A 14,818-nucleotide genomic window follows, 5' to 3' on the forward strand; every position below is an offset into this window, starting at 1 on the left:
TCAGGTCCTCTTTTAGGGTAACACCCAGAAACTTAAAACTTAAAACTAAATTGTGAGGGAGATTGTATGGATGCTCCTACTGGAGCTTCAGGCTTAAGCCTTAAAATCTTTGTGTATCAGAAAGCACTTTGAATTATATTCAGAAAAAGTAACTTATGTTCTATCAGTTGTGTTGATGTGTTTTAGGCCAACTACAATTTGCAGACTGTTTTCCAAGGTGTGTTCCAAATGGACTGCATTGCAATTATCGGTTGCTGAGGTTATAGGTGCATGTGTCACCAATTCCAGCTATGTCTCTTTCAGGTAGAGCCGTACCAGGTTCATTAGCCAAAGCTGACAAAAGGTCTCCCTTGCCACAGAGGTTATATCCCTGTCCATCAGGATGGGCAGATCCTCTGACTGTGAACCCGTTCCTTCAAGGCTGAGCAGAACAGTGTGCAGAAGAGCTGAATCCTGTTCCTGAAATCAGCAAAAATGTTGAATTGCTAACTTTTTCTCCAGGGCCCAAAAGTTATGGCTTGAAGAAAAATGTTATAGCCTACAGTCTCCCTCAAATTATCCAAGTCTGAATGTACAGGGGATGAAAATTATAGTTATATATAATCTGCAGGCTGATGTCAATTGAACTGCAAACTCCAAATTCTCCCCCATGGCTTTGGATATGTATTAAATAACATGGGTAATAAGATGCTATTGTATGCCCTCCCTTTCCACAAGCTTGATGCAGATTTCTCTCAATATGACCATCATATAGCACTTAAAGAGATTGGAGAAATCATTCAGAGAAGTCTTTTGCTTCCTCTGAATGATCCTAAGTAATATTGTGGTCAACAGTATCCAAGACCATCAAATGATCTTAAAATATCAACAGTACTACACTTCCTTTACCCTTTTTCTGGCATTTAAATGAATCTACCACTCCAAGACCAGATGTATTACATCTCAGGGTACTAAAGGAACCACTGCAGATGATCACAGAACCCCATTCCTGATAACCTTTGAGAACTTCTGGAAGACAGTTGAAGTCCCATATGGGTTAAAAGAAAAGTTGTGTCCATCCTCAAGAAGGTGAACATGGCAAAGTTCCCAGGCAAATTACTATAGGAGCTTATTTGTGAGCACTACAGTAAACAAGGCTAGCATTGATGTTCTGCAACTACCTAGGTGAAACTTATCGCCTTTGATATAGGTACAAATTTAATTGATTGGGGTGATGCCATACATGTGATGTATCTGGATCTCAGCAAAGCTTTCAGCAGAATGTTTCATATTTTTTAAATAAAATATAAGAATTTAGGCTAGATAATACTATTGTTAGATGAACTGACAGTTTGAATAAAAACTCTGAAAAAATGATCATTAACTGTTGTACTTCAGATTGGAATGAAGTATTGCATGGCATGCCAAAGAGTTCTGTTCTAATCTGTTCAAAGTTTTACTAAAGATGAAATAAATTTACTATTTATTTTACTGAGTTTATACATCTTTTTAGACATGAACAGCTCTAAATTGTCTATATCCTACTTCTGTAAGTCAGCTTAAAATGGAACAAAAAGCAAAATACATCAATATATTATTATTATTATTATTATTATTATTATTATTATTATTATTATTATTATTATTATTATTCCCACATCAATTTAATACAGAATGAAGGTCTCTTTGCTGAAAGTAATGGACCATAATCTACCTGTAGCTCCAATGCAGAGGTTTGTAGAAAAACCAGAACTGGGAAGGTGGCTAATTCTTTACATGAAAGAGAAATGTTTCAAAAAGATCTAAACAGCCTTGAAACGACTGGAATGGAATATAATAGAGAATAATATAAAGGACTGCACCAAAGTAGGGGGGGAAATGTAAGGCACAAGAAAAAGATAGGGCAGAGCTGGCTGGATAGTAGTACAAGTGAAAAGACACTAGATTTTTTTTTTTTAAACTTCTGGTAAAACATGGGACATCAGTAGGATGCAGCTATTAAAAAAGCAAGTTGTCTCATTGGGGGCGCATTAATAGGATTATAGAGTGCAAATGATGGAAAGTAATTGTCCTTTTCAACGCTGCTCAGACCCCATTTGGGTTACTGTGTCCAGTTCCACATGCTATTGTTCAAAAAGGACACCAACAAATCAGAGGAGGCCTACCAAAATGGCAAACAGTCTAAAAACCAAACTCTGTGAGGAATAATTAATAAAGGATTTGAATATGTTCAGCCTTCAGAGAACACTCTCTGGAAGGTTGTTACAATAAAAATGCAGTGGCCTTGTTTTCTATTACTTCGGAGGTCAAGAGCAATGCGTTAACATTAAACGGAAGGAGGTTCATGAAGACCCCCACCCACACCTCAGAAACTATTAATCAGAGGAACAAGCTGCCACATGATATGGTGATGGTGTGGGACATGCTCAAATGGAGCCTAGACTGAGCCAGGGAATTGGATTAAATGCTGTCTAATTTCCTTCCTATCATTCCAAATATATCAACTTCATATTTGCTTGCTGCACATGAAACTATTTGCTACATGAACAGGCTAGCTGGGATATCCCAATCTTCCCATTTTAAAGGACTATACTAGGAATGGATAAAGTAATAGCTTTCTATGTACATTTTTGGCATTGCTTAATCTTAAATGTGCTATTAATTATGTGAAAAAGAAATTAATGCTTTTATCCTCCACAGTCAATCATGTCAAGTGCCTCTGCCATGAAATCACTAAATGGTTTTGGGCTAAAAGTTTCCTGTTAGCTTCAGTTCATCCATGTATATAATAAAGGGGGCAAAAAAATAAAACCGACTTTATTTATAAAGACGCTGTACAAATTGCAGTGAAATGCTTTGAACCGCATGAAAACTTTACAAATATTAAAATGTATTATGACACTACTCTGAGACCATTTCTTATGCTATTTCATTAGCAAGCCAATTGCTAAACAGTTAATTGTTCCTTGGCTCAAGGAATGCAGGCCAAAGGCAAAAAGAAAAGAAAAAATCACTGTACTTTTCTCTGCCTCTCTTTCTCACCCACACACATACATATGTGCACACACACACACACACACACACACACACACACAGCAACTGCTCAATCCTGATGGCATAACTGATAATTAATGGAGAAAAAAAGAGAGAGATGTTGTAAAAATGCTGTTAGTAATGTTTTTAAAACTATTCAATAGTTAATGATTTTAAACCATTTAATATTTAACAGTTTAGCCAAGAACAGTTTTAAATGTCTTTGAAATGTTGCCCCATCTGTATCTTTGTCCTCCGAAATCCAAAGCTGATCCTCCTGCCCCATAGAGATCAGAAGAATTAGTTTTCCCCATGCTGAATATCAATCTCTTTTTCTCTCCAACACACACACACACACACACACACAATGCACCAACAAGTGTAGTGTTATGATAATATATAACACTAGGAGAAGATATTTTGGAATCCTAAATGAATTTACCAGGAAGTGTGACCCATCCTGTCTACCTTTGGATAAAAATACATGGGTTATTGATGTCAGATTCTAAAACATGAATATCTTTGATCTTTCATTACTGTAGCAGAAGTATTTTTAAGTAATTTATTAAAACATGAACCATAATTGGGAAAATATGAAAAACGTCAAGAGAAAATATTATAGCATTAACCCCAGCATGCTGTACATGGTTACATGGACCCTGATAAATAAACTGTCTGCTTGCACTTAGATTCCTGCAATATATAAGAAGACAACATAAATCTAGAAACCTTTCTATGCTGTTACACCAATTGATGCACATCTCACCTTTTCTTCTAGCTAGCAAATGTTGCTATTAGCACAAAGTTCCCACCTAATACTGGTAGATCAACCCTTGAAGGACTCTCTCTGCTCAATTGCCTTCTAAAATTCCTGAGATCTCCAGAGCACTATAAAGATCAGGGAATTGCAAGGCATGATGAGCAAGATATGCCAGTCTCTTAAGAGAATCCCGTAATGGTATGCAGGAATCCACATTTATCTGGAAGCGAAGGCCCTTGTCTCCGAATTATTGGTTGGTTAGTCCTAGTGCGGTTTTGCCTCCTGTCTTTGTTTCCTCTTCCTGCTTCCGTGTTATTATCTGTGTCATAGGACTGCTAATCAAGCAAGCAGAGTTTTTGATTCCCTAGCCACTACTGGAACATGCTTTCTCCAACAAAGTCTGCCTGGAACAATTTTAGGAAAAAAGGAAGTTCCCTTATAATGACCCAGTTCACAAACAATGCCATTTACATGATTCATTTCAGACTTGTTTACTAGATAAGCTACAGCTACTTGGGGCCATCCATATTAAGGTATAAAACATGGTTTAGAAACAATAATAATATGAAAAATATACCTATATCCACAAGGGTTTGATGCAATTGATCAATTAATTCATATCAATTCAACTATTGGTCTATTTGGGGCAGAGACTGGTACATCATGATCTCTACAAAAACAGTCCTACACCAAACGATTTAGCCCATCTACAAATAATGGCTAATGCTTATTTCACTACAGCTTCGGCTCAAGACAGCCCTGGTAATTGTGTTGCTATCAGATGCATGAACAAAACCAGCAATTCTTGAAATGGGTTAAAAAATTTTTTTTAATGAAAATTGGTAATAAATATCGGTGTTAGGTGGATTTGCCACCTTCTTCATTGTTTATTTGATCTGGATTGCACACAGCTGCTTTTTTTTTTTAATGCAGAGTTGACTGGAGTTGGTCAGCATCCAAGGTGAATAAAGTAAATAATAAAAGACATTATTGATGAGACCATCTATTTTTCTTTGAAGAACTCAAGTCATATGCATGACTGAATGGCCATTGTGTTTCCTCAACATCCCTGTGCTGTAACTTAGGCTAAGAGATCATGTATGGATCAGAATCCCTCACTGAGCTTTCTAAATACATAGCAATTTGAATTTGGATCACTGCAATTCTAATCTGGCAATTTAACCACAACAGTGGTAACTCCTGTACTGTACATTCAACTGACAAAACAGTTCTGCATAGCTATGCTTATTTTGTTGATGATGTTCTGCTTTGAATGGAGCTGTCTTTTAAAGGGCTAGGCAATAAGCTTGCAAGACCTTTTCAGGGTGCTTAGCTGCTGCCTGTGGCGATTCACATATTATGTGAATCACAAGCAGCCTATTAGTTACATTAAAAGTTCTCAGAATGGGATGATCCCATAGAATTTTATAAAACAACTATCAGGCAAGCATTGCTTACAGAACCTTGAAGTATGTGGCTTGAAAGAGATATATACCTCAGGTATCAGTTAATAACAGCTGAATAGCTACTACGCAAATATAATTGTTTGTAACTTTTTAGGAGAATCATGCACAGGAACTTCTTGTTTTTTAACAACAAAACCAAGTGGCCATCCTATGCACACATGCTGAGATAGTTGGGGACGGCTTACAAAGCAGCCACCCAAGCCTAGGAAAGGATCATGCTTCTTTAACCATGTTAAGAAAGGTACTTTGTAGGTGTTTCTATATGTTGCAAAGCACCTTTCCCAAAAGATTTGCATTAATCGAAACAGGCTTTTTCTAGTCTGAAATTTAGCCAGAATATTTCTTTCATTCTCCGTTACCCCAATAGAATTAGAATTCTTTATTGGCCAAGTGTGATTGGATGCACAAGGGATTTGTCTTGGTGCAAATGCTCTCAGTATACATACAAGAACAATTTCACATATTATGATGCGGAAGTGCTAGAGAAGGAAATGCCAGTGATCTTTTTGCAGAACAGATAGCCCAAAAAGTTGATCCAACAGAAACTGCCAATATAATCCATAAAATGAAGTTTTGCTCCATTAATTAGTGGTAAGGATAGTATCTCTTTTGATATATCTGTTGGGTAAATCTCTTCCAGGCTGTGCTTTAAAATCATTTTACATCAGAAATGAGAATGATGTTCCTACAGTTATTTCTTCAACAGGAAAGATAATTTTAGTATATGCGGGAGGGACAATTTGCAGAAAAATTAGAAAAGGTGATTTACAACAGGCAGGGAATATGACCATAGCACCTGTCTGCAATTCTTTATAGCGGTTGCATCCATTGCTTTAATTTACCTGTAGATGACTGAGAGAAAATTCAAAGGCCAGTGAAACACTCTAAAATGAAATGTCTCCTTTTCCTGTGTTTTTTTTTTTAAACGCACTGTTGCTAAAATCATTTTCTTATTAAAAAATTTTGAGAAAAATATTTTTTAAAACAAGGCTACTACTTTTCAGGAAATGTCAGAATTTCTGGAATGATAAAACTAGAATATTACTTAGTGTAAAACTGGTCCAGGGAAGCCAATTAAAACATGGAACTGCTTTACTATCAATTCCAATGATTTCTGAGCAAAGAAAAGCTTACACTGAACTTTTAGGCGGTCACTTGTATACAATCTAATGATCAGTACTAAAAATCCAATAGTGCCAATTGGTTGTTAAGCCGACAGGATAAATAAATGTTTATCTCACTTTAAATGTTGCAATCCATTTAAAGGGCGAGTACCAGAATTGTTAACTTGCACAACTGCTACCCTGATATTAATTTCTTCCTGGTTTCTAGCAATATGTACAGTTTCATTTACAGACATATTATTCCTTTAGCTTACACTGATTTTTTCCCCATTGATAACCACCTTTAAATCCTTTGATCCTTATAGGAAGGAAACTGCTTGAAATTTGCTTCTTTATCTTTTTGCTTATTGCTTTTATTTAAAAAATGACCATAACAAGTTGCCACTGAGACAGAAAAGTTGCAGAAAGGGATAACCCAAAACTATCAAAAAACTAAAACACACAAGGGGGAGGGAGGCAGAAGTAATTTGGGTCCTGGAGATTAGGAAATTTAACATGTTCAATCCAAATAACTTCTGATACAGTCTAGATACTGTTTTAATCAAATGTATTAACTCAATACATTTGCCGCCACAATCTTGACAGCTGCTGCCAGAGATGGAGATAATAAATTATTGGCAGTCTTTTTAACTTAAATGGCAAAGTGGAACTTCCACTTTCATTGGCATAAATACCCCAAAATATCAATTACTATGTTATCCGGAGAGAAACTGTTACTTTCTGTGTGTGAGCAAAACACAGGAAGCCAAAAGACAGAATGTTGGTAATGTCTAGCAAGCTCAACCCAGGATTTTCTTGTTCTGTAGAATTCCCTTGGATTCTGCTACCATCAACACTTCAGACCTTTTCCCTTGTCCAGATCTGAAGTCTTGTTTTTTTTCAAAGTCTTATTTTATCTAATAAATAGCTGAAATTGAAACACCTCTCTTTGACACCAGCTAGCTACCCAAAAAATCTGTTCTCTTTAAGGAGGGAGAAGACAATGCTAAAGTTATACTTGACAAAACCCAAACAAATACTCAACCTAAGCAAAAGCAATGTTTTTTTCTGACTTCAACGTTCTATCAATTTCTAGTGAGCACACAGAGTGTTGCATTTCCTTGACTGCATTTCTTTTGACACTGACCTTTCTTGAACTTCAGTCAGACCCTTGAGATGGAATCACAATGTTTAAAGCACAAAACTCCCCAAGATCTGAAGTGTAATCAAGTTATATTGAAACGGCAGAGAAATTGTCCTTAACTGCACCATCCTATGCATAGTGCAGTAGAAACAATCCCTTTTTGATTAATGGGCTTACTTCCAGTTAACTGTGTACTAGATTGCAACCTGAAGGAGCAAATCTGGGACTAAGCCCCACTGAAATGAACTAGATTTATTGCTGTGGAAACCAATTTAGAATTCTAGAATAAGATTGCAACTGAATCCTTATATACTTGGGGTTAAGCTGTAAGAAAAACAGAGCCACACTTACAGCAACATTTAAATCTTCCAATTAATCTTCCAAATGGGAAAGTAGGCTTCACTGAGATCAGTATAAGCACAAAAGAAAGCCTTCCAATAATTGCATAAAAACAATTGCAGGAAAATGGCAAATAAGAAAGCAGGAAGAGGCAACACTTTATAAATGTAGACAAATATAATTGTCCCAAGATAATGTTGCAAAGTCCAATCTGAGTTGGTCACCGGGACCAGAGGTTTGTTCTTCCAAGCTTTTGGACTTGTGCTTGAGCCCATCCTCTGGGAACTGAGGACTCAGATTGGACCCTGCAACATTTTATTATGCTGATCAAGTTGTCCCCCTTTTTTTTTACTAGTAAGAAAGAAACTACAGGCAGCTTTTTACAATATAGAATCTAACCTCAAACACATCCTACCAGCAGCCAAATCCGATAGCCACAAAACTTATCTGTAACTAGCTAGGCCAAGATCACAGTTTGCATTATGATCATTTGTCAATAAGCACAAAACATTGCCCTGTTGCAAAGAGTGTTTCACAGGATACTAAAAATAGTTTATTTATTTACTATAAAATAGTAGCACTATTTTTAAAAAGCCTTTTTCATATATCTTTGCAATTCTTATTGAATGGAGAAATGTTTACATTTACAGCTCTCTAGAGATTGAAGAAAACAAAAGATATTTTAAAAGAAAATATAGGACACACATTTTATTAATACCAAATACAAATACAGTATATATTAATATCAATAACAAATATACTATATATCAAATAATTTGTATTGATATATTTCCTGACATCCAACTGTAATATGCTCCCTACTTCCACAGTGCAACAAAGCAAGTTTTCATTAAAACATTTCCCCCCCTCTAATATAGGCAGGATACAATGTACTCTTCCCATGTGCCTGTTGTGCCGTAATCTTACAAAATAGGCAACAAGTTCATTTCTAACCCATGGTCACTAGACCAGTTCATGAACACCAATTTTGCCTTCTTAAAACAATCTCTACACTAACCTACTGTGCAAAGGGAGAATAAAAAGTGAGGATTCAGAATTCAATTCAAATTCCTCTGCTTCAAATTCAGGGAGATTTACTGCGGAATGAGCCTGATTAATAAAAACTTCAATCTCTACACACACAAATACATGATTTTCAGAGCGGGCTGCTTTCAACCAAGTTGAATCTCTGGCAAGAGGGAGGGAAGGAGATACATGTACTGTAACCCTCATATTTATCTGGAAGTAAGTAGGGCTTTTCATTTATTAGGTACATATTTATAACGCCTGCTTAGCTTACGGTACATTGGGAAGGAAAAAGTCCTCATTTTACCAAAGGAGATTTAAAAAAAAAAAATAGTCAAGGAACGGATCCTTAACTGGGCCATTTCTGATCAATTTATTTTTAATCACTTTGGTACAGTAGAACAGTAGTAGCAATAATAATACTATAATATTATAATTTGCTAATTTGCTTTACATTCTGGGGTGATAGGAAACCTCCCCACATAAGCAAGTATGTATAGCAGCATTGCAAGGCAAAGGAGGTATTGCCTAAAAGGCCACAATCCCTTCTAATGGAACCCATCCATGTTAAAAGTTTTGAAGATTAAAGTTGTTAAGTTTAGTCTTGAAACAGGATCACATAGACATATTGTAAGAATTTAGGAATGGGATATGTGTACTCACCAAAGGTGACATAGATCCATTTGGCAGGTAAGGATCAGACAGCATGAGGAAAGGGTATCCAGAATAAGGAGATCCTTTATACATCCCTGGGTCCTGATGTTTTAAACCTGTTAAAATTCAAGTCCCTGGTTAGGATTTCGCCTCAGAACCAATCTCCCCTCCCCTCCCCATACATTTGTTGCATTATTTGTGCTGGCTAGCATCTGTGAAGTTCACCTGACCTTCAACTCCCCATTACCGCCACCCATGAGTTTGCAACCTATCTGGTGGTATAAAGGAAAGCCATGAAGGAAAAGGACCAAGTCCCAGAATGCAAACAGTGTGCAGATGTGCTCATTTCTCCACCTTGGTTAAACTGGTGCTCTTGGTCAATCGGGAGTGGGGTGCATTCCATCCCAGATATTTGTACCTGCCCCATACTTCTTCCCCAAACTTCCAGGGTGTGTGTGTGTGGGGGGGGAGAGTTTCACCCCTGCAAGGAGCTCACTGTGCCAACAGCGCCCAGGCCAACTTTACATCCTGGGATGCAATACTCAATTATGGGGAAAAAAAAGTGTGTGTGTGCGCGCGCGCGCAAATGATGGGGTGTGTGTGGGGGGGGAAGGAATGACAGCCTAGGGAGAAGCACCTTTATGTTAAGTTTCACTCGCCTGCACCCTTGCAGGTCAGGGCTTTCACGAGCGGTGCGGAGTCCCTCTCCGGGCGCGGGCGCGAGGCGTTTGCCCGCTTTGATTTAGCTGCGAGGCATTGACGTTTCCCCGCGACCACGAGGGCTGCCAAACCTTCCCCCTTCTCTCCCCTCCCCTCGGCGGTCATGCTCCCTCCCTCGAGGCACGGAGGGGAGAGGAAAAGGTGGGCGGCGGGGAGAGGACGCGAGGAGGAGGAGGAGGAGGAGAAGAGCGGGCGGCTCTCTCTCTCTCTCTCTTTCTTCCCCACCCCCCCACCCCCCGAAACTGACCATCATCCATGTGATCCGGGAGTTTTTCTGGATAGACTCGCTGAGGCTCTTGCAGCCGCCGGATTGCCTGCAAAAGGCGAGGAGAGAGAGAGGGATGAAGATCGTTTTTTTGTTTTTTGTTTGTTTAAAGTTTAGCATAAGAGGAGAAAGTGACCCGGGGCGGGCGGGGTTCGGTCTCACCTCGGAAAGGGCTCCTGCGGCGGCTCCAGCCACGGTTGCTGCTGGGTTGGACGCCTGACGGTTGCTGCTGCTGCCGCCGCCGCCGCTGCTTTCCGACTCATTCACCAGGGATGATTTGAGGTCAGCCAGGTCCCCCTCAATGAAGGCGTTGGCCTGGATCTTCTCCTCCTGCTCCCCTTCGTCCTTAAAGGCGATCATCTCGTCGTTGGCTCCCAGATCATCGCCTCCGCCGCTGAGTTGGGGCATTTTCTTCCCGAGCCAAGCCAGGGAGGGATTGGGGGGGTGCGCGAAATGTGGGGCGTCGGAGCGGCGCCGGGAAGGACAGCGGCGCACTCCGGTTCCCCCTTTCTTCCTTGAAGAGGGAGGCAAAAACGTTGGGCGACCTCCTGACCGGGTAATCCCGACTCTCGTCGGGGCGCTAGCCTAGGGAGGGAGCGGGGGGGTGGGGGTGGGGGGAAAACTGTGCTTGCGGTCTAAAGCAGGACGAGCAAGCGGAGGGGTCGAGGTAGCGATCAACCGCTTCCCCCCACACCCCTCCGCGGTCTTGGGTGCCCCTCCCTCTCTCCCCAGCCCCGGGAAAGTTTGACTAAGCAGTCGCAGCCGGCCGGCCAGCTAGATCGATAGCCTAGCCTGGCTGAGAAAGCTGGAGTAGCAGGAGTAGGAGTAGTAGTAGCAGCAGCAGCAGCAGCAGCAGCAGCAGCAGCAGCAGAAGCGGCGGCGACTTTCGCTGGGAAGGGGGAAAAAAAATACACACACACAAAACAACCACCCCAAGCAGCAGCCGAGCTAGCGCTGTTAAAGTGCGCGGCTCTGGAAGAACACTGGAGAGCCCGAGCCAAAAGACTTTCAACATCAAAGCCGCCGCCGGCTGATTGACAGCGGCGGGGCGGGATTGGAAGACTCTGTTCTCCCGCGACGCGCTTCGAGCCTTAAAGAGACAGCGCCCGTCTCCTCCTCCCGCGCGGGCTGCAGGGGATGCGCGCGACGGGCCCTTGAGAACCGGCGCTCCTCGCCTCCGTGAGGTAAAGGGCGGCAGCCGTGCCTCCAAACCCTTGGCAGGGCCGGAATACAATCTCGGCCAGAAAGAAAAAGAACAACTTTCCCCTCTTCCTGACGAAAGTGGGTCGCTATCCGATGGAGTGGCGCACTTACACGTGTCCTACGCAGACGCCGCCGTCCCGTACGCAGACGGTGCAAGAGAAGGAGAGCAGCGGGGCGAGCGAACAATGGGGGCTTGGCTCCGGGCTGCTCCCTTCTACTGCAACCCTTCCCGACCTGGTTGCCTCCGACAACTCGCAGAATTCCCAGTCAGCTCGCCTCACCACAAGGCCATAGTTGACTGTGGATTATAGGAGATGTCGTCCAACACGTCGGGAAGGAAAACATGTTGGGAAACCTGTTTTAATGCCACAGCGTTAATGTGTAGGCAATTCCCTTAGAGAAGGAGACGGTGGTGGTTTTTATTTTATTAATACAATGTGCCCTTCTTAATATTCACTTTTTAAAATCCCCTTCATCGTTTCGGAATATACCCTGTTACGTTTATGGACCCATTTCTATGTTACAATCACAACCTGTCCGTCTCTCTGTCTCTCCCTTTCCTTCTCTCCGCCATCTGGATGAGATCACAGTGGGGTTTCTTTCTGAGCAGAGGGCATTGATTGCTGTAAGGGTCAGATCCCATAACCATTTATTTGGAAATCATATCGGGAATGGAACCAGGATGGGTGCACTTATCAGACCAAACTATGATTTGTTTTACCATTGTCACATAAAACAGTTGACTAGATTAATGCAACATGCTAAATAATAAAAAAAAAATCCATGTTATGGCTCCAATTAACCACACTATTTCCTAGTAAATTCATATGAATTACAACTATTTCTATATCACTGTGTTATGCTATGTGAAATAAAACCAGGTCTTTCTGACATCCAGTCACCCAAAATTGCAGGGCTGCTGTTTACAGCTGTTGTTCTAGCAAGACATGCCTGTCTTCCCCACAGATCCTAGACACAATTTTCTTAATTTTAATGGCACCAACTTTTAAATAAGCAAGGATTAGATTACATCCTTAATTGCCCTTATTTTATTGTGTTTTATATTCTTAATGAATGGGCAGAACTATTTTTTAAATTAAACTTGGGGTTTAGACTAAACCCAAACTAGTCAAACAACAAGAAGCATCAGCAGTTATTATTATTAATAACGACTCAGCTTTTCCAGCTATGCCTGCAACTCTAAGCCACATTTTTTGGCACATTGAACCAATGGGACTGACTTCGGAGTAAATCAAATGTGGGCTCTATTTCTGATATTTACCCCCTGCCTGCTTCCTTCCTTTTTGGTCTCATTGACTGCAAAGAAGCTCAACTAACCTGGGTCCAAGAGATGCCCATTTATGTTTGGGGTGAGGCTGTTTTGCGCTGTGAATGGGCAAAGCCCTTCTCGCTCTTTGTGTGCCGGACAACTGGCCATACAGTGCTAAAAGCATTTATCTAGGTCTGATGGGGTTTCCAGGTTCCCGAAGCCCCCATCCCTCCCTTAAAAAACCCCCAGGGAACTCCTTCTCCCCCCCCCCCCTTTTTTTTCTTTTATTTTCCCAATTTCTCCCCCTCTAGTATTGGCGATCCCTCCTGGAATAAAGGCATGTAACACTGGATCTCAGATAATGATTACTTTTCCTAACCTGCCCCGAGGGTAAGGAAACATGAAATAGCAACTTTTCAGCCGGTTTTCAAACCACTTAAAGCGGGGGTGTCGTCCAGAGGCGGGGTGGGGTGTGAACTTGGGCGACAATTTTTTTTCATTTGGGGTCCTCCTCACAGTCCCTGCTACTCACGAGGCGGCATTTTCCCACCTGGCGCTCACAATTCCTGTATACGAAAAAGTTAATGGATAGCAAAACTCTCCGACGAGAGAGACTCCCGCTCCTTTTCATAGCGGGACAGCTGCGGGTCTGTGCAAACCTTCCATCTGGTCGGGGATTTGAACAATTCCACGTAAAGAGGTCTTCGTACTCTCCGCATGGCACATAATTGTTACTTTCAACACCTCAATTATCTCCAGCGCTTCCCTCCGCTTAAAGGTCGTGTTCTGCTATTGAAAAGATTTATTTTTCGGCAGCTCGAAAGCAAACCCACCCTTCCCAGTAAAAAAATAAAAATAAAAAAGGAGAAAAAAACAGCCTTTTCCATCAGATGCGTGACTTCTCGGGGCGCGCTTAGATCCCTTTCTTCAATTTTTCTCCCGCTCTCCCTCTCCCCCTCCCCCCTCTCTCTTTTCGTGAAACAGGTAAGCTAATGATAAAGGCAGAGACTCCATCTCCCAGGCACTGACACCCCACCCCCCACCTCTGAAAGACCGAAAACAGCCGTGCGGAGCTTTCCTGGATGTCTCCCCACGCCAGCTCTCTAAAGGTCCGAAGTACCTCCTGAAACAAACCCTCTATAGATTAAACATCAGCCCGGGTCGCCTCTTGCTTTTCTTCCCCGTTTTGCAAGCAAAACGCGAAGAGTGGCGAGGGAGGGAAAAGCATGGAGCAGATTTGTTGCTTCCAGATTTTCGTCGTCCCCCCCCCCCCGTGTTTTGAGACTCTTTCGCTTTGCATGTAAAAGGCAGCGAGAGCGAGCGAAATAGCTTGCGATTTACAGCCCTCCCAAATGGAGATAAAACCTTGGCAATGAGTTGGAAACCTGTTGTAATCTGTGATCCAGGAAACAAAGAGGCTCATTAATGCAGAGTCTTTGGTGAGCCTTTGATGTTAGCTAGCATAGCATTCACTCTCCTTTCCATTTGCATTTAAACATTCATAAACATCGTTTCTGCTTCCTTTGCCTTAAGCAATTTAGAAGTAAAGTATAGCTTCTATTTAAAGAAACCCACAGTGGTGAAGCCGAGAATACACATAATCTTCCAATATCACATAATCTTCCAACAGAGCAAATATTTTTCCTGCATTTCTAGCGGACACAGATCTAACACAGACTCAAGATTTAAGGAACACAGATGGTTAACTCAAGTTTAAGTTGACGTAAAGAGAAGGAGGTCTGGATAATTTTCTTAAGGTCAACTTCATATATTAGCTGATTTTGTTGCATGTGGAAATTTTACAATTGGATCCCTAAGCAGAGCCCTCATAATTAATCCACACTCCTCTTGTTCCC

The 14,818-nt window shown here is 41.3% G+C and overlaps 1 protein-coding gene across 12 annotated transcripts in view; it reads right to left on the reverse strand.

The window, feature by feature from the left end:
• The window catches only part of TCF7 (transcription factor 7), a 161,190-nt gene extending 147,023 nt beyond the window's left edge, over window positions 1-14,167 (reverse strand). For all 12 annotated transcript variants that reach the window (XM_087955306.1, XM_087955308.1, XM_087955307.1 and 9 more), the window contains exons 1-3: window positions 10,652-14,167; window positions 10,472-10,538; window positions 9,514-9,620 (exon numbers count right to left, since the gene is read on the reverse strand). In XM_087955306.1, the coding sequence (XP_087811432.1) occupies window positions 9,514-9,620; window positions 10,472-10,538; window positions 10,652-10,897 (420 nt within the window). In that variant the 5' untranslated portion in view covers window positions 10,898-14,167. The remainder of the gene's footprint in view (window positions 1-9,513; window positions 9,621-10,471; window positions 10,539-10,651) is intronic.
• Window positions 14,168-14,818: the final 651 nt, after the last annotated feature.

Source organism: Notechis scutatus, chromosome 2 (assembly GCF_049901735.1).
Source record: "Notechis scutatus isolate UNSWTSFEM ecotype Mainland chromosome 2, rNotScu1.2, whole genome shotgun sequence".
Lineage (NCBI taxonomy): Eukaryota > Metazoa > Chordata > Lepidosauria > Squamata > Elapidae > Notechis > Notechis scutatus.